This window comes from Hydra viridissima, unplaced genomic scaffold, assembly GCF_058129835.1.
Source record: "Hydra viridissima isolate aposymbiotic clone 2 unplaced genomic scaffold, HvirCarnegie_v1 scaffold_10, whole genome shotgun sequence".
Lineage (NCBI taxonomy): Eukaryota > Metazoa > Cnidaria > Hydrozoa > Anthoathecata > Hydridae > Hydra > Hydra viridissima.
In genome coordinates, this window is record NW_028324309.1 from 4,827,485 (window position 1) to 4,847,071 (window position 19,587).

Here is a 19,587-nt window from a genome sequence, read left to right on the forward strand (position 1 = left end):
GTATAAAAGTAATAGCAATAGAAATATTAATAATGCTAGCAATAAAGATTGTTTAAGATTTGAAATTTAAACAAAGATACTTCTTAAATGGCTAGATTATAAAATGCAATTAAAGATACATCATTACCTTGTACACACAGCAATCTTTTCAGGATCATGTACATAATGACATTTGTCACCTCTTTTGCATTTGCCTAAAAAAATGAACCCAAATACTTTTGAGGGTGGAGTTAATTAAAAAAAACAAAAAACAAATTAATTCTAATTAAAAAGCAACACAAATAACTTGACTAAATGCATAATTACAGAGCTTACCAAACCTGGTGTAAAATAAGCAGTAAGTCTTTTCTGTTTTCTTTTGACGCTGTGCACGATTGATTGTCTTTTTAAGTACACAACTGCAGATATTTTTAGATAAAAAAAAAAAAAATATTTAAAAAAATGTTAACTTTAAAAAAAAAATAGTTTGAAAGAAAATTACCTGGCTAAGTATAATTTTGATGCTTTTTGAACCATTGGTCTTTGATAAGCGGATGGCAACTGTTTTGTAGTTAGATGAGCACCTAGATATAATGCATGTAGTAGCAAATTTAAAAAACAAAAAATAAATAACAGGGAGGAGTTCCAAATAGGAAAATAAAAAGAGTACCAGCAGCAGCTGTTACATTTACTCTTGTAAGAGATTTGAGATTGGAAGCTAACTTGAAGTTAAGCCCATGTCTAGTCAAAATAATTTCTTTATCTTTTGGTCTATGTTTTTTGCTTTGAATATGCTGAGATGTACTCTAACAAACAAAAAACAAAATTGCTTATATACTTAGTAAATAAAAATACCAAATGAACAAAGAATTTTAATCAAATGAAAAAAAATTGTTTTAAAATATCAATACATTTTGTCAAGACCAAATTTAACTTTAGAACTAAAATTTGAATTCACTTCAAAAAAGGAGCCATTATCTGCTAAGTATAAATAACAAAACATTTATCTTACTAATTGGTAAAGAGAATCTCTATTTTTTTTAACAGCTTGAAATCGTTTTACAATGAAGGAATCTCTTTGATGAACCATTTGCTTTGAAATGCTACTCCCTGCTTTTTCTAAACTTTTTCTTCTCCAGATAAATTTCCTTTCACCTATGCTTCTTGACATTGTATGATTTGTTATATTACTTCTCAATATTGTATGGTTTGTTATATTACTCATTGACGGAGGGTATTGCTTATTTCTAACAAACTTGTACTTTGACAAAAGATGCTGACTTTGTTTTTTTACTTGATTTCTTTTTTGGATGATTGGAAAAGCTGACTTTTTAAATAAAGTATTTTGATTTGGTATTACACATTGCCGATATGTTGCATAGCAATCTTTAGCTAGATTTTTTGCAGTTGTTCGTACCCAGACTACCTTTCTTGGGATAAGTTGTTCATTCAGATTTTTATTTCTTGGTTCATTAAATACATTCAAATCAGAATTGCTTGCTTTTGTTAGTTTTCGGCTTTTTATTCCTATGATAGAGTCAGAGTTTTCTTTGGTAATGCATTTTATTGGAGTATAAGTTTGAGGAACCTTTATGCACTGTTTATCACTGTAAAACCTGCCATCATTTCTATTAACACCTGATATACCAAACTTATTTGGGGTTGATAAAGAACTAGATATACTGTTTCTATGTATATCCAACTTTTTATCACAACTATTTGTTTTTACCCATTTAAATCTATGAATTGTATTTTTTAGTTCAGCATTGTTTATTGATTTGTGAATTGATTTGTTGAAGTCATAGTTGTTCAGTGATCTTTGAGTTGGTATATAGCTGGATGCTTTGACAGGTGTTCTAAATTCAGATTTATTTTAATTTTATTATAGTTATAAAATTTAAGACATGTTTAGAAAATAACTTAAATGTTTTAATAATATTAGATAATTGAAACAAAAAATGAACTATTAAGCGTTAAGTCATTGCAAAAAGATAAGATCAAAGATAACAATGTTAATATCAAAATAATAATAATAATATTAACAAGATAACAGTCATTAGAAAAAAGAGGAGTATAAAAAGCAATCAATACTTAAAAAAAACCAGAAATAAAAATATAACTAATTCAGCATAAAACATTATTTGTAGTTAAAAAAGAAAAAAGTAAAGCATACTTAAATTCAAATCGATTTTCTTTCATTTTTCCGATCATAGCTATAAAACAGACAAAACTCACTTATAAATTTAAAATTTTGACGGAAGCAAACAAGTGAGTGTTCTTAAAGTGAGGCACTTTCCTATAATTACATAAGTTGTTCGAAATTCTTAGAACTGCAAGTACAGCAACTAAAATACTTAAAGAATACAATTAAAATCCTAAAACCCTTTTAGTTAATTGACTTTGGTAGTGAATTTTACATTAAAAAAAAAAAAAATACAAATTACATACTTTGTAGGGTTTCAATTCTTATCTGCAAAAGTTCTTTGTCTTCTTCTAATTTTTCCATTTTCATTTTTTCCTTTTTCAAGGATTTTTCAAAGTTTACAAGTTAATGTAAATTTATCAAAATAGAAACTGTTATGTATCTAAAGATAGAATAAAATAAGAGTTTATATCCAAATCATTTGGAAGAACTATGGTTGTTTTTCTTTTAACATTTTTATTTTTCTACAACTGATGTAAGTTCATTTAAAGATTGCACAGCGTGAGTGACACCTCAATTACATTAAAAAAATCTGAGCTTTTCATTTTCTGGATTTTTTACAAAAAAACATTCAAAGTAGTTTCTGAAAATCTAGACGTTATTTTTACACTCTGGGATCAATATTTTAATTTCAATAAATAGTTCATGGTATAATTACAGAAATCAAACATGCTGAGAGTCAAACATTAAAAATATAGGAATTTTTACCAGACAAAAAATACTCATATGAATGAATAACTCATATGAGTGAATAACGCCAGTGTTTTAACTCTTTAAACACTTTTCATTAAAAAAAAAAAGATGTGATCATCATACAGTGCCTTTAATGAAATACATGAAAAGAAGACAATAAATTTACTCAAATACAACAACTTTCCATTAAAGAAACAACAGAAAAATGTTCTGATAATATCTGTTTGCAACTGATTTCAAACAAAAAGCCACAGAAAAAAATTCTTACACTCAAAAACTAGAAAGAGCGCCCTACACAGCAAAGTAACAAAGAGTAATTCACATACAACTGCTATATAATATTTATACAAGGGCAGTTAAATAAATGGTCAAACTGTTTATGCTAAAAAATACCATAACAAATAATTAAAAGTTTAAAATCAATGCATATAAAATAATAAGATCAATAATACTGCAATGTTCAGTTAGTTAAAAAAAAAGAATGATTTTTTTTTTCAAATTTTAAATATTAAATGTTTTTATAGTATTATTGGTGTAAAAAATCTTATGGTTGAGAACATATTAAGTTGTGCAAACAATGAAACCTCTTTAACCATTTCAAAAACAGAAAGGAACATCCTATTTGTACAAAAATAAAGTTTCATAATTTTTTTTTTTTTTTTTTCATTTTAAAATTTTTAAAATTGAAAAGAGGAAAATCAACTGATTAAGATTGGTCTACAAAATTTCAGAGTCTAAATCGTCTGATAATTATTTTTTAAAAATTTTCATTCAACATCATATATTTAAATAATTCACCTTTAAAAATTGTATAACTACGATTGTGATAATTGAATATAAAAAAATAAAGTCACAAATTCAGATAGAAGAATAATCAAATAACTAGTAATAATACCTTTCACGAAGGGATATAACATATAAAACAGAACTTCATTTAAATTAATAACTCAATTTTTTTCTATATAAAATATATGCTAAACGATTGTTAACAAAAATTTTATATAAAAAAATACAAAATATAATTTAACACAAATTGGAAATATATAGGAGGGAGAGGGAAAGGGGGAGGGATGACCAAAATTTATTATGTAAAAGACCATTTAAGAAGATTGCTTTAACTCAGATTTGTTAAAAAAAAAGAGATTGATAAGCATAACAAAAATATTTTTTACTATGTTTATCAATCTGCCAATTTAACTTTTCAAGCTCTTAGATATAAGATATGTAAGATTATAAATTATTTTATTTATATTTTAAGATCAAATCTATTTGCATGAAATTTTATGTAGCACCCTATAACTTTATGTGATATGAAATTTTATGCAAATCTTCAACAACATTTAGTTTAATAAAAAATAAGTTCATAGATAACAGTGCAGGCTCAACACTCCTTGAAAATAAAAAATGATGGCTGGTTCTTTTTCAGAAACTTTGATAATGCTTATTAGCTCACATTAAATCAGGTAGTTTTGTGCATAAGTATAGCATAATGTAAGCTAAAGTTTTTTGCAAGCTAATACTCAATTACATTAAGTTGCATTTTTACATTTTATGTGCAAAAATGAAAACTAAACTTTTAATTGCAATGACTTGATGGCTCCTTAAGCTTAGTAGATCACACATGCATCACTCCATCATCACTAACTACAGGCTCATCTTCATCATCAGAATTAATAACATCCATTTCAGGTGGTACTAAGTGGGTAGCTGAATATGCCTTAACACCAATGGATCCTTTAAAGTCTGATGCATCAGCATATTTAACACCATCATTATGATGCTTTGTACTTGAAAAAGTTTGATCAACAGGTTTGACAGTAACTATCAAATTATGGCTATTGGCTACCATCATTTCAGTGACTTGATCCAAACTTTTAGATGTAACTTCAATACCATTAACTTCTAAAACTTCATCATTAACAGATAGCAATCCAGTACTTTCTGCTAATCCACCTGGAACCAATCGAGAAATAAATATGCCAGGTACTTTTTCTAATCCATCTGCTGTAACTCGAATGCTTGTTCCATCACGAATATAGAAACCTAGCGGTTTATCAGAATTATGTTTACAAAGTCTTACCCTGCGTACACTTTCTGGTAAAATATCAGCATCAATTATAGCAGATACTCTTCGAAAATCTTTAGGAACACTAATCTGCAACCTTTTATTTACTACAGCTGTCGATGGATTAAAACCCATGCTACGTTTGCTTTGATTGAAACTATTTATTGGTTCAGGCATATCTCCTAAAAAAAAAAATTTCCATAAACTCTTTTAAACAAAAAAAATTCAGTATGTTCAAAATATTTATACTTTAAAAAAGTGAAAAAAAAGCACTTTAAAAGTTAAACATTCTAGATATCTAAGGATAGAGGGATTTCTTGAATGTATTGTAACACCAAACCTGCCTTTTGGTGAGAAATTTTGGAAAAACAAAAAACTATTTATGTATGTATGTATATATGTATGTACACTATTTTTGAATTAAGTTCAAGGCAAACTGCAAATTATTCTTACAACTAAAAATGTTTCAAATAAAATCATACAAACCTCGCTGCACAAACAATCTCAGAAGAGGCAAAGAAATACCAAGAGCATGCATAAAATTCTCTGTATTATTTATAGGTAAAAGATCACCATGTTGTGGGTGCCGATAGAAAATTGAAAAACGTTCTTTATTTAAACAATGTGTATTTTCAATCAAGCTATAAAATTCTTCATACTTTTTAAGTAGATCCCTCTTTAATGAAAATCGTCGAAACTCAGCTTCAAACTGAAATATTTTGAAAACTTTAATAATACAAATTTAATTTTTTTACTTTTTATATTTTATGCTATAGTAATTTTTCAAATAATAAACTACAATATAATAAGCAAAGTAGGTACTATGAGGTAGCAGATATCCTTTGTTTTTACTTACCTTAGACTTTACTTCTATTAATGACAGATCAGACTGTGGAAGAGCTTTTTTACGATGAGACATTTCTTTTATTCAGCTTTCTGGTATTTCTACTCCATTTTAAATTTGATCAAATGCAAAGATCTGATAATAAAAATAAAAATGTTTCCGAATTATCGTTAATAGCATAAAATTTGTTAAAGTTTTATTACTCTCTCGGCTGCCGTCATTAAAGTCATGACGTTTTTTTTGTTTTTCATTATTTACAAGACGGAATTATCAAGATGCATATCGCCGCTTATTCATTGCAGGAAATGTTTTACAATCTCTTTTTTTTTATGCTTCTGTTTAAAATGAAAGGTTTTTTCTGCGTTTCTATAAAAATGAGAAAAAAAAAAAAAAAAAAAGAACGAAACAATTATGTTTTAAATTTGGTTTGATGTTTTTACTCTTCCCTTTATTGAACTTGAATTACATTTGGTATAGTCATTATAAACTAAATAGTTATTTATTACTAGAGATACTGATTGCTTTATATAAAAACGGCTGTAAAAAACAAGAGTTTGCAAGAAATGAAGATATTAAAAAATTTTATTAACAGATTTAGTTTACTAAACTATCAGTTGATAATAGAAGATTAAAAAATATTGAGAACGCAATTTTAGTTGCATTTGTACTTTTTTAAAAAAAAAACAACATAAAAATAGTTTTCGGCGCAATAGTATTTTTTGATAAAAATCGGATTTTAAGAAGAAGAAAATAAGACGTTTACAATCAGTATATCGTTTGATATTGGCAACTAGTATTTCTGAAACTAAAAAAGTATTTGGTCGGCAGAAATATTATATCGTTTTTTTCCTACCAGTAAAAAGTTGTTATATTTTTAAAATGCTGGCTTTGATGGTGATAGGTAAATAAGATTCACTGGAAGAATGATTGACATAAGTTTTTAGTAAGAAATACTTGATTAAAAATAACTTAAAGTATAATAAAAAAAAATTAAAGTAAGAGAGTATAGATTCCTATTAGGTAAAAGAAAACCAATCTTTAATTGGTAGACGTCTTTATTAATTTGGCATTCTCTTAAAGGGTGTGGCCATCTAATTTCGTGTGCCCAGTCACTGCATCCTTTCTTCGATTGATTATCTACTTTATAATGCCACAGACAAAATTTTTACCTAACAAGTGGAATCTTATTGAATTTTAGTAAATAAATTGTCCCAGAAACATTTTTGTTATTATGTTTTTTGAATGTACAATTGTAGAGTAATTAAGGGAAAACAAATAATTTCCACGTAAGAAATCGGGAAACAGGTTCTTGAAGACACGGTATGTCTAATTCATAATTTTTTAGTGTCCATTTCATTACCAAAAGTTAAACATTTTTATAAACTTGTCCTTTTAATAAGCCATAACGTCAATGCAGACAATCGCGTTCAATAAAAAAAAATGGCTGCTGTAGGCGCTTTTACCACAATGGATCAAGCCGAAGGTTCCAAAATTACTTTAATCAATTAGTTTACTTTAAACACTTAGCTGTGTTATTTTTTCTTTTTTCTAATTTGAAATTTTCAATGCTTTATAAGAAGTAAATAATGAACTTACTATTTTTACTTATTTTTAAATTTATTATTTATGGCTCAAAAATTGTTTTTAAATATTCATGCTAAAATATCCGACGAATAAATAACATTTCTTTACTATTTTGTATCAAGTATGTGTTTTTTACGCTTTGGATATTTTTCAAACGTAAAAAAAAAGAATAAATAAATAAATAAATAATAATAATAAAAACAGCTCACTAATTTTTTTAATTTCTCATTTATTGAAGTAATACAAAAAGTTACCATATATGATAAAGATCGGAATTATTGTTGTTATTACTTTTTGTATGACAGGAAAAACACTCATCTACAATAAAAATGTCTTTGAAGTTCAGTAATTCAATGGTTTTTCATAGTTTGCTTTTTAGCAAGCATATGTAAGAAACATACCTGAATATGTATATTTTTAAAAATTGTGCACAAAATTTTAAATTAATATCTGTTACATATTCTTCTCATACTTTTGATAATAATTAATTTATCTCTTAAAATTAATTAGTTTTCTATAAAAAGTTGTATAAAAATGTTTGTTTTTTTTTTGTTTGTTTTTTTTTTCATTTAATCATATCTTAGGTTTTGATGGGATTTGAAAGTTAAAATGTAAAAGAATGAGTTAAAAACCAATAAATCAAGTAGTTATCTGACACAAAAAAATATGATGGATACAATTTTAAATAATAGAGAAATAGGACAAAGATATCTTTTAGACCAAATACTCTTAAAGTTTATAAAAAAACCATCTAATGCCATCTAATTTCACTCTGGGTTTGGAACGCTTAAATAAGTATTAAATATAAAAAATGGCTTTTATTTTATCAAGTAAGCACCAGATTAAGGATTATGCATAGTAAACTTAGAAAAATTTTCTTCAAATTGCCTTTTTTTTTCTTTCAAATTGCCAAGAAGCTTTTTAGAAAAATATTAATTATATAAAGCAATTAGAAAAACATATGGTACTCTTAAAGGTTTTGATTTAGTAATGAGAGCCTTTCATAATTAGTGGTGCTTTAGTTTTAATGGAGTAAACCAAAATATTTATATCACTGTGCATCTGGATACCAAAATATTTATATCACTGTGCATCTGGATATAAAAGCTTAATTGTTTATTTGTTAAATGTTTAATTTTTAACTTCTTAATTTTGTTCAATTTAATGAATTTAAACCATTAAAACTTTTTTATGAAGAGCCAATAATTTTTCATCCTCCAAAGTCCAGAAAAATAAGTAATTTCACAGTCTAAAAAAATTAATTCAAATTTAATTTATTGAGGTATTAAATTAATATGAAACATGATTAAATTACTTAATAAAGCAGCTTGTGAAAAATTAGATATTCTTTAAAGATATTTGAATTAGGTGATTGTGTTTCTGCAAAGAATTCATTATCGCAGTATCAACACTACTGTCCTATAGACAAGTGCTTTTAAGTATGCCAATCTACCTGCTTAACAGGTTATCACAAAAAGAATAAAAAAGAGGTTGCCAAAAAAATTTTTAACAGCTCTATAGAAAATAATTTTAAGAAAATATTCTAATGATTTTAAAAATTAGTACATATTAGAAAATAATAAAGCTGACAGGAAAATAAAATGCTTCATAAGATTCCAAAATTAGGAAATACTGCAGCAGTAAAGGACTTTGGAATTTTAATTTTGGAAATGTGTTGGGCTTCAAAATTCATCTTTATAAGATGATGAAGAAACTGCTTGTCATCTCTTCAGCCAGAGCTTGATTCTTTCAAAATTTCAAAATGGTTTGTAAACTCAATTGGCAATGTCCCAAAGTTTGTAATCATTAAGATATGATACTCTTTTAAAGCACTAGTTGACTTATTTCCAAACATTAAGCACATGTTTTGAAGCATGGTATGATGGTGGCTTTGCATGCCACCATCATTCCATGTAAGTTAGTTCTTCAAGCTCTTATTTATGAAAATGTATCTCAACAACTTTATTTTTAAGCCAGTGTTAACTGCAGTTGGATAATTTTCATTTTTGCTGGCAATTAAACTATTTGGGTTTTTTGCTTACTGACAAATATTCGTCATATTTCTTATATTGGCTTAATTATTTAAATTTAAATTATTTTAATTATTTAATGATAAACTAAATAAATACTCATATAGGTTTATAATCAAAGAAAATTATTTTTTTTGCAAATCACTTTATAGCAATTGAGCTGTTAAATTTTTAAGACCTAGTTTTTCTGCAAATCCAATTTTGTGGATTTAAATTTTTATCTGTCTTTCAAAATAAATGAGACAAAAAGTAAAGTAATTTTAATTTGGAATTAATGATCTTGTTACAGTTGCGTATTCTTTCATTAGTAAAAATTTTTTGACATTTCTAACATTTTTGTAACAATGGTTAAATTAACATATTTTTGAGTTAAAAATGTAAAATTTCATCTATTTTTGATATGTATAATATATTGTTATTATTAATATGATAACCTTTTATAAACAAAGTAATATCTTAAATCTTCAACTTCCCAAATTAATAAATCTTACTTTTCTCCTTTTTCATACCATTCACTATAAGGGGTTATGCATAAGTTATTAGACAAATTTTATTTTAAGTTTTCTAGCTAATTAAACAATTGCATGCTTTGATGCTTATGTAAAAAATATCTATAAATTGGTTACTTTGTTATTTAAAACATTTATTTAAAATGAGGTTAAATGCATCAAAATGAGAATTTCTTCAAAAATGTCTTGTTTTTTTGTAAAAAACCCTATGTAAAAAATGTTAAAATCATAAATCTTTTTGGAAAAAAAGCAATACCTTGAAATACAATCTATGATTATAAAGACTTGAAACAGACTAGTATTTTTCTAATAAAAAGGACTCTGATTGTCTCATATGCTGGAGAAAAGAAAGCCAAACTAAAGAGACTTTTCAACAATCAAAAATGGTGTCAAGCAGAGAAAATTGAGTCTTAACATTGGTGTTAAATATGCAATTGCTTATCAATTAGAAAAAATTAATATTCAAAACAAAAAAAACTTTAAGACTCCCAATTACACTATTCAATAACAGCATTGAAATGAAACAGAAAACTTGTTAACCAGCTCTATAATAACAGCATTGAAATGAAGCAGAAAACTTGTTAACCAGCTCTATAATAGGAAATAACTTCTAATCATTGATAATGAAAAAAAAAACTTTTCTTTCTCAAGTGGTAAAGTTCCTGGAAATTCTGTATGCTACACAAATATCAAATGAGCAGGCCTGGAAAGTGTTTGCTTTGTAGGAAAAGAGAAAATTCTGAAAAGATTTTTAATGTGGATAGCCATATCTGTTTTTGGTATATCCGAACCATTGTTTTGTACATCAATCTAATTTAATGAACCTATGTTAATCAAAGAAAATCATAAAAGTTTTTCTCTCTTTTACAAATAAGTTATTAAAGTTTTTATTTTATCCAACACTTATTAAATAACCTGTTAAATCACTTTCAAAGATGTATGAAATATATTACTTACCTCAATTTTGTTATCTTGTTAGAATATCTATTAAAACATTTAGAAATCTTTTTAAAATTTATTCAAAAATTTGGGTAAAAAATTTGGTTTTTTGGTCAAAAGAAGATTCATTACCGTTAATTTTTTTTTCTTCTTTGTTTTTTGTGTTTTATTCTTAGTTTAAATTGTTTTAAGCATAATAAAAGTAAAATTCAAACGCATTATTTTATTCATATAAATTCTAAAATACTTAAAATCTGTTCTAGAAAACCTGATGGCTGTAGGTTGTTTATACTTATTTCATCCTTTTTAGATTTGAAAGCATTTGAGCGTCGAATTGTTGAAATAATTGGTTCTCTTGGTCCCACTGCAAATAAATGGAGATGTATTGTTTTATTTTCATCTAATTATGAAATATTTTATTCCTTTGATTATTTAGTGAATAGATAATAATAAATATTTGTTTTAGTAATGTTCATCAGCACATGTTTTGTTGCATTCTTTACAGCTCTTGGATGGTTCTTTGATCAGCATATTACTGAGGTCTGTTAAGTATGGTAAATATATTTGTATTTCTGAAGGCAAGAAAAAAAATTTAGTTACTAATTTTGAAGATATAATTAACATTTAATGGTAATTTATGCTTTGTTTGTGTAGGTGTCTTTTACTCAGTCATTATTGAATCATAAGCTGTTTACATTAAGCTGTATTGGATTGTTTTTTATGTTGTTAATGGGTGCACACAAAAGAATACTCATACAAAGCATGTATCTTTTTCATTGAAAATGTTTATGTTTGAATTGTTTGAGATTATGTAAGATTCTGTTTGAGCAACATTTATTGAAATTTTAAAGAATTCTCTGAATTTAATGGTAATAATTTTTCAATATGAATTAACAGAGTTAAGAATTTCATTAATGAGTCATGAGTTTCAATAATTTAGCTTTGATATTATTAGGAGAATACAAACTAATTTAAAAACTTACTTTTCTTTAATACAATTAAAAGTGGTAACATAAACTTTCACTATATCAAAAGAACTTGTCATATATATATATATATATATATATATATATATATATATATATATATATATATATATATATATATATATATATATATATATATATATATATATATATATATATAATAAAGCTTTACCAGCATTTCAAAGAGTTAGACAGCCCATGACAAACTTCAACCCTAATTTTTCATTTGATTGGGATTTAACTTCGCTATATTTTTATATTTGTTGCTGCTAATTTCATTTTGTGTACATTAAATGTGTTCTTGACTAGAATTATTTTCTGTTCGGTTTATGCCATCGTCATCTAAATAGTCAAGTAATCAAGTTGATCCATCTATGTGTCTCTATAGAGTATAATATTAAATTATATTTATATAGTATAATATACTTCAATTTATAGTATTTAAGATATCATTTCATGTTTTACAAATGATGATTGAAGTTGCCAAAAAAAACTCTAGAACAAGGTTATTTGCTTTAACTTGTCTTGAAGAATTTTGTCAAGATGTCGAACCATTTTGCAAGATTTTAATATGTCATGTGATGATGTATGTTTTTCAAACATTTTTTTATTCATTTTTCTTGCGTTTTGATAGTTTCATGTCACTGCACCGCATTTCCCTTTTTATTGAGATATTTGTAGATGTTCTTTTTTGTTTTTTGCTATAGAGAGGGCGTTTAATTTTGAAACCACGCCCGCTAAAGGAAAGCGAATCGTACAGCAGCAGGTTTTATCAAGGTCATGGCTAAAAGCATCTCGCGTGAGCAGTAAAAGGTCGCAAAACACCAAACTTTCAATGTATAAGCTCCAATAAACCATATGTGGGTTATAACAAAAAAGACTTCCAGTGTTTTACAGATTACTGGAACACAATTCCTAATTGTCATGTGTTTACGAGATAAACTTAATTTTTAGATAGCTTTTCAAAAACTTTCACCTAACAAAGTTGTGCAAAAAACTTCCACATCAAACATCAAATATCGTGTAATATATGCTAAAATGGAACTGTGAAGACTTCACTAAAATCAAGTTGTTTTTAATTAACGCAATCTTATGATAAAAGTTTTTTTTTTTTTTAATTATACAAGTTTTATATTGATCTGCTTGTATTTAATTTAAAGTTTTTTGTTGTTTTTTTTTAATCTAAATGACTCGCCAGCCTGTAAAGTGAGATGGTGTCTATCATCTTAGTTCCATCACTAACGTAACTGATTCCCAACCGCCTATTGCGCTCTTTATTCTTTAGGTGGTTAGCTGATTTATGTAGTCACCCATTTTGGTAAGCGTTTGAGCATCTACAAAATTGTAACGATCAGCTTGTCCATCTTAGCGAAGTCGCTATTTCCTCATGCTGAGAAAATAGGACAATGTCTTTCCCCTAGTTTGTCATGTGAACATCATAGGAAAATACAAGATAGATTTATCATCTACAATGAACTAATGACATAAGATGGGCGTATCAATGGGGAAAATGTGCGCGAGACGCCATAAAATGCATTGACGAGAAATGCCTTTTTGTATCCCCAAGAAAGATCACGTCATAGTCTAAAAACAACAGAAATCTCGTTTTTTTGTTTCATATGAAAATCAAGTTTTTTTACACTTCACGTGCGTTTATTTACAAAAAGTCGTGCCAATCATTGCATCTGCATTAGACATATAACGAGAGGGGAGGGCCATAGTTGTGCTGACGATTTTTTCGTTTCCTTTAAGTTTGAGTAAAGCTAGGCCGCTTTTAATTTTTTTTCCTGTTAAGCTGGCTAAACTATATAAACATTAAATTCTAAAGTAGAAAGAGTGAAGCTGTTTGTCAGAATCAGTAAGAAAGGTTTCTAAAATGTTTATAAAAAACCTAAACAAGACTTAGAATTCACCTATAAATATAATGTTTAGTTAACTAAATAAATTTTTTACATTTGATCCTTTTAAATAGTACAACTTGAAATGGTCAAATACATTGAGAAAATTTCTTTCGTTGATCAAAAAAAGTACGGATTTTTTTCCTCCATCATAAATGAAAATAGATAAAAGTTGCGCAACTATGAAAAACTTTATATTTATCTCTTGTTATGTCAAGACAACATAGTTCCGTAACCACAGTTATACCATATTTTTAATTTATAACTATATATTCATAATTATATCTTAGTAGTGTATATTCTTCATTATATCTAATAATTTTTTATTTAAGTACTCAAGATCTGGGTGGGATTTTAAAAGGGACAAGCGTTGGTTAGATAGTAATTTTGAATTTTAAAGAAAAAAAACATACTTTGTGTATCATTTTTCCTTTACGAGGGAGGTCAACTTAATTTTGTATTCAAGGTATCATGAAAAATTAACCAATTAAATTACATCAATTTTTTTTTTTTGTTTTTTTAAAAAAAACTTTCTACAAAAAATAGTGTTACTTCTTAGTTAACTATTTTTACTTGTTTTGTTATTTTTCTTTTTCTTTTAAACTTTTAGGAGAATTTAAGAAATTTGAAAAGTTAAGATACAACCAAATAGTTTTTCAAAAACTTCTCTGGTCGGCTTTTGCAGGCTTGTATAAAAAACCTTTCTTGTGCTATTTCCAGATTTTTCTTCTTTTAATACTGAAAATAAAATCTACCGGACTCGCAGCGGCGTAAAGCAAACACGAAAGATTGCGTGTAAAATTACTTAAAGTTATGGTAAGATTCGTTACTAACACTCCATTTCAACTATGTGCTTCTATATTTCACTATTCTAGGTACGACACTGGGTTCTCTTAAATTTTTTTTATAATGATTTTTAGGCATTAATTCCAACTTCATTTACAAATATTTTAACTATCAAACAAAATTTGTTTGTTTTTCATCCGTAAAAGATAACATGCAGCTTCGTTTGTATAAGACATCTTTAATAACGTAAAGATTAAGAAACCACGTGCTGTTAAAGTGCAGTATTTTTTTTGTTTTTTTTCGAATGATAAAATATTTTCCTTTCGAACAAGATTAAAAAATATTTCTATTCTTACACTTTGAGATTGGTTTTCATAACGCTTAAAGAAGATGAAGTAATAAAGTCGGCTTCGATAGCATTTTTTTCAATTTTATTATGCCTTTCACTAAAATAACTTTTTATGCCAACAAACAGCTACCGTAAAAACCGTGACAATTTAAAGAAGATTTGAAGTAACTTAATTCTATCGCCTGTTTGTTAAGCCATATGAAAACTCAGCGTTTACTATATATAAACACACAGTTGCAACCCGTTGATCTTTTGATCAGTGAGTTGTACTAAAGTGTAATGTACCGTCTCATGATGTGACGTCAGCGATCTTACATTCAGTTAAATTCTTCAGAAATATTTACTGTAAAAAAATGAAGCAACTAACTTTCGATAACAATTGTGTTAAATCAATCAATTTCAAAAATACTAAGTAAAATGAGTGACGTTTTCTTTAACAAAAGTTTTCTTGTGTGATTTATGAAATAATATCAAAATTATGTAAATATTGACAAAATTCCTCTTTTTATAGAACGCTTTTGTAGATTGTTTTTCAACATAACAAAAGTTTTTTATTTTGTTTCCCATCACCAAGCAAAATATTATAATTATTGATGTTTAATAATTAAAATGTGATCAATGATATATGTATATATACATATATGTATATACATACATACATACATTTATATATCCATATACATTTACATATGCATATGCATACATATACATATACGTCTTTACACATTCAGGACAAAAAGTGCTTTAGAAATCCTATAGAATTTGCATATACTTTTGAAATATTATAGAGCTTTTTGTCCTGGCCATATAAGTATATGTATACACATATTTATATATAACAGTTTCGCTCCATACTATCGCTCTTGTTCCATCTTTTATTTTGAGAACATGTATCACATGTCTTTACTTTCTAAACGTTTTTAATTTGGCTTCAAAAAAAGCTCCATATTGATTTTTATTTGACATTTCTATTGATTTCAAAAATACAAGTTTATACTATTGATTTTTCCTGACTTCCTAGAGTTAAGTTAACATATGTTTATACAAATACATTTTTGGCCTAATGACATTGAGTGACTTATGATTTACTTGGCCGAAAAATAAACAGTTTTAGGAAGTAGTCTACTTCCAAATACACATAATGGCTGACCACGTGTGAGTTGTTTGTCAAGTATTTTATTCCTCATCTTTTCATGTGTGATTTATTTTAAAAAATTTAAAGCAATATTTCTGTAATAACAAGTTTTATTTAAATTCAAACTGATATCGAAATGTTTTCATCCATAAAAGTTGCAGATTTTTAAAATACCAATACGCTTTTCTTTATCGGCTTATAAATATTTCAAATATATGTAGATATAAACACACTTTGTTTAGTATGACGCGTAATGTTTGATGATGAAGCCAGTATCTGATTTAAAGTGCTCGTTTACATAAACTAGTCAAAACAAACTGAACCTTTACGAATAATTTTTGTGCTTTGTTATAAAGCTGAGAATGAAATTGTTAAACAAACAATAACAGCGATGTTCACGTCACTATTTCAAACACCCTCTGATAAATAGACAACCATCCTTTGAAAACGTTTGCGTTTAGTTTTTATAATTTGAAAAAGCGAGTTGAAAGACATGAACTTTTTCATATTAATCACAACTTTTTTTTTACACAATGGGGTTTTTTCTAATCCAATTATTACAGAACTATTGCCCGAATCGACGACTGAAAACGTAACAACAGCAAAGCCACCAGAAAACCCAAAAGAATATGAAGTTGCTGAAATGGTCACTAATAGTGAGGTATCGTCGTTTTGTGCTTCGATGTTTTTAGGTCAGCAAGTCATGAACATTTTATTTGTTACAAACAAAACTGATCCCTGTCCATCGCAGTATAAATTTGCTTCGTATTCGAAACTTGTAGCTCGAGTAACGGGAGATACCCTGTTTAAAGAAAATGGCGAACGTCAAATTTATAAACTTTTCTGTTGCTACGTTATTGATTAAAGGGTGAGAGTTATTTATTGTATATGAGACAAACTGAAGCAAAGGAACGTCACTAGATATAAAAGAATTGTTGGCGTCATTATTAACATCTTTTTAAAAGTGTTAAGTGATTTTCATCAAGGTCGAACTTGAACACAAATACCGTTGCTATATAGGTGTGGTTGCTATGATGCCTCTAAGGTAAAAAGATTTAACAAGAACTTTTGGATATGACTTCAAAGTGACGTCAATTTTATTTTATAAGTTCGGTAGTTTTTACCATTTGTAGCGTGAACATTCGGTGTTACAAGACTTGTGTTTTAATTTATTTTATTTTATCCTTTTTTAATTTTATATTATTATCAAATATTTTAAAACGTTGACTTTTAGATAAACGGCTTTTTTTTAAATCTTGATATTTTTCTTAAAAAGGCGAACGGATAACACTTTGTTTATTTTAAACGAAATCAAGTTGAACCGCCACAGGCGTGTGAATGTATATATTTATCATTATGTATATGATAAAGACCAATTTTGTAAAAAAAAAACAAAAACAATTAGAAACTTATTTATAATTTATTTGTAACAATTGAACTTGCTTTTTGTTTTCAATGATTTTATTTGGTATTTGATCGATGACCTCTTTGATTGTGAAATCGTGAATTCCGACATTTTTTTTCTGGAGCTAAAAAATCAATGGGTTGAGTTTAAAGTTGGGTATTATTATTTTAAACAATATTAAATTTACTTTAATTATAAAACTATTACATAATATTTATAAATAAATATTATATAATATTTATTTCAAAATCAGGCCTATTTATATGTAATTCGCGGAGCATGTCGCTTAATATATGTTACTTGCTGCATGCTGATAAGCGCTTCAAAAGCAAACAAATAACACTGGTCATCTAAAGAAATGTCTAGAAAATTAAAGACAAAGAATGTTTGACGCTGATCAAGTCAACAACAAATTACCATAAATAGTAATGAAAGAGATGTATTTTAATGAAGCTGTGGTTTGGGAATACTCAATATTATTTCAAGTAAGTTTGAAATCAGGGTTGATATCGAATGAAGAAGACAATATTAAAAACCATATTTACCCCATATTTGATCAACCTCTTGGAAATGCGGGCTCTAATCAAATATTAGTCAGCTTATAATGAGACAATCATCTCAAAGTTTAAAAAAGGCAAAGTTTTATTCTTGTTTAGACCTAAAGTTTTTATGATAATAATTAATAATAATAATAATAATGATAATAATAATAATAATAATAATAATAATAATAATAATAATAATAATAATAATAATAATAATAATAATAATAATAATAATAATAATAATAATAATAATAATAATGATAATAATAATAGTAATAATAATAATAATAATAATAATAATAATAATAATAATAATAATAATAATAATAATAATAATAATAATAATAATAATAATAATAATAATAATAATAATAATAATAATAATAATAATAATAGTAATCTCAAAGTTTAAAAAAGGCAAAGTTTTATTCTTGTTTAGACCTAAAGTTTTTATGATAATAATTAATAATAATAATAATAATGATAATAATAATAATGATAATAATAATAATAATAATAATAATAATAATAATAATAATAATAATAATAATAATAATAATAATAATAATAATAATAATAATAATAATAATAATAATAATAATAATAATAATAATAATGATAATAATAATAATAATAATCTTATTCCTCTCTCATAGCTGTTTCTTATTTAAATTTTTTTTGGAAGGGAGGGAAGGGCAGGGGGCTGTTGTCAAATGTGTAGAGATAAATCAGACGTCCAATTGATCAAAATGACGCAACAGTTTGCATTTCTGTTTTTTTTTTTTTTTTTTTAACTTAGCATTAGCTGTTAGCTTTTTTTTGAAAGGAGGAGAGATGGGGATGTGGTGGGGGTGGAGAAAATCTCTTGATTAAGGCTGGACCTGTTAGAAGGCTCGAATGTATCATCAACGTGAAAAACTTATGTTAAGACAAATGTTGAGAACTTTTCTTCCCATACAGCTTCCTTTAAAATGAAAAGAATATCTTTTTAAGATCAATTTAGTGGTAAGATAGAAAGATTCTGTACTATATACAGGATATACTGTGAAAACAGAGAATCAATTCGCTGCTCCATCGAAATAAGAAAGTTTATAATTAAATTTGCTGCAACATCGAAATGTGAGTTTATACTTCAAAAGCGACTACTGGTAGTTAAGAGCACATAACAAAAAAATCAAAAAAGGAATTTTTTCTAAATTTCTGACTATTATTTTTTTTTTAACCATTTAACGGTTCTTTATTTTGAGAATAAGAAGTAAATATTGTACGGAAGGACTTTGAGGAATAAACAATGAATAAGTATTGTAAAGAATAAATATTGTAAAGAACGTTGGGTTTTAATTTGTCTTGAACTTGTATGTTTTTTTTTAAAAAAAAATCTTGCAGGGGAATGCTTTTTATTATTAGCAAAGATTTTAGATGCTACTCAATTTTTTTTTTGTTCACAAATTTTTAATTATGAATCATGGATTTTTTTTTGTTCTTACAAACGAATCATGTCAATAATATACGTCGCCTCTTTTAACGAAAAAATTGATAGATGAAATAATTTAGAGGTTTAAGCGTGAATTATTGCTAAATATCTTAATTTAAGGTTGCATCTGTCCTCTACTATAAGATGAATTCTTGACCCCATG

General features: G+C 26.4%; 2 protein-coding genes and 1 long non-coding RNA gene across 6 annotated transcripts; 2 read left to right on the forward strand and 1 right to left on the reverse strand.

Moving 5' to 3' along the window:
* Nucleotides 1-3,521: 3,521 nt before the first annotated feature.
* On the reverse strand, nt 3,522-5,995 carry LOC149882740 (partitioning defective 6 homolog gamma-like). Its single transcript, XM_090065741.1, has 3 exons — nt 5,797-5,995; nt 5,427-5,649; nt 3,522-5,122 (listed from the first exon to the last, which is right to left on the reverse strand). The coding sequence occupies exons 1-3, from the start codon at nt 5,857-5,859 to the stop codon at nt 4,491-4,493; spliced, it is 918 nt and encodes a 305-aa protein (XP_089921867.1). The 5' UTR covers nt 5,860-5,995; the 3' UTR covers nt 3,522-4,490.
* Nucleotides 5,996-7,137: 1,142 nt separating this feature from the next.
* Nucleotides 7,138-12,968, forward strand: LOC149882741 (nuclear envelope phosphatase-regulatory subunit 1-like). 4 transcript variants are annotated; one of them, XM_090065742.1, is made up of 6 exons: nt 7,138-7,267; nt 11,157-11,228; nt 11,313-11,386; nt 11,501-11,610; nt 12,364-12,418; nt 12,540-12,892. In XM_090065742.1, the coding sequence occupies exons 1-6, from the start codon at nt 7,225-7,227 to the stop codon at nt 12,618-12,620; spliced, it is 435 nt and encodes a 144-aa protein (XP_089921868.1). In that variant the 5' UTR covers nt 7,138-7,224; the 3' UTR covers nt 12,621-12,892. The 4 variants fall into 4 exon arrangements, with proteins under 4 accessions (XP_089921868.1, XP_089921869.1, XP_089921871.1 ...); XM_090065743.1 differs by having other exon boundaries at nt 11,352-11,386; XM_090065745.1 differs by having other exon boundaries at nt 7,244-7,267; nt 11,352-11,400; nt 12,540-12,968.
* A 2,956-nt stretch (nt 12,969-15,924) lies between these two features.
* LOC145193344 (uncharacterized) lies at nt 15,925-17,556 on the forward strand. The gene is made up of 2 exons (XR_013847845.2): nt 15,925-16,020; nt 16,243-17,556. It is a non-coding gene; the product is annotated as an uncharacterized LOC145193344 (long non-coding RNA).
* The last annotated feature ends 2,031 nt before the right edge of the window (nt 17,557-19,587 follow it).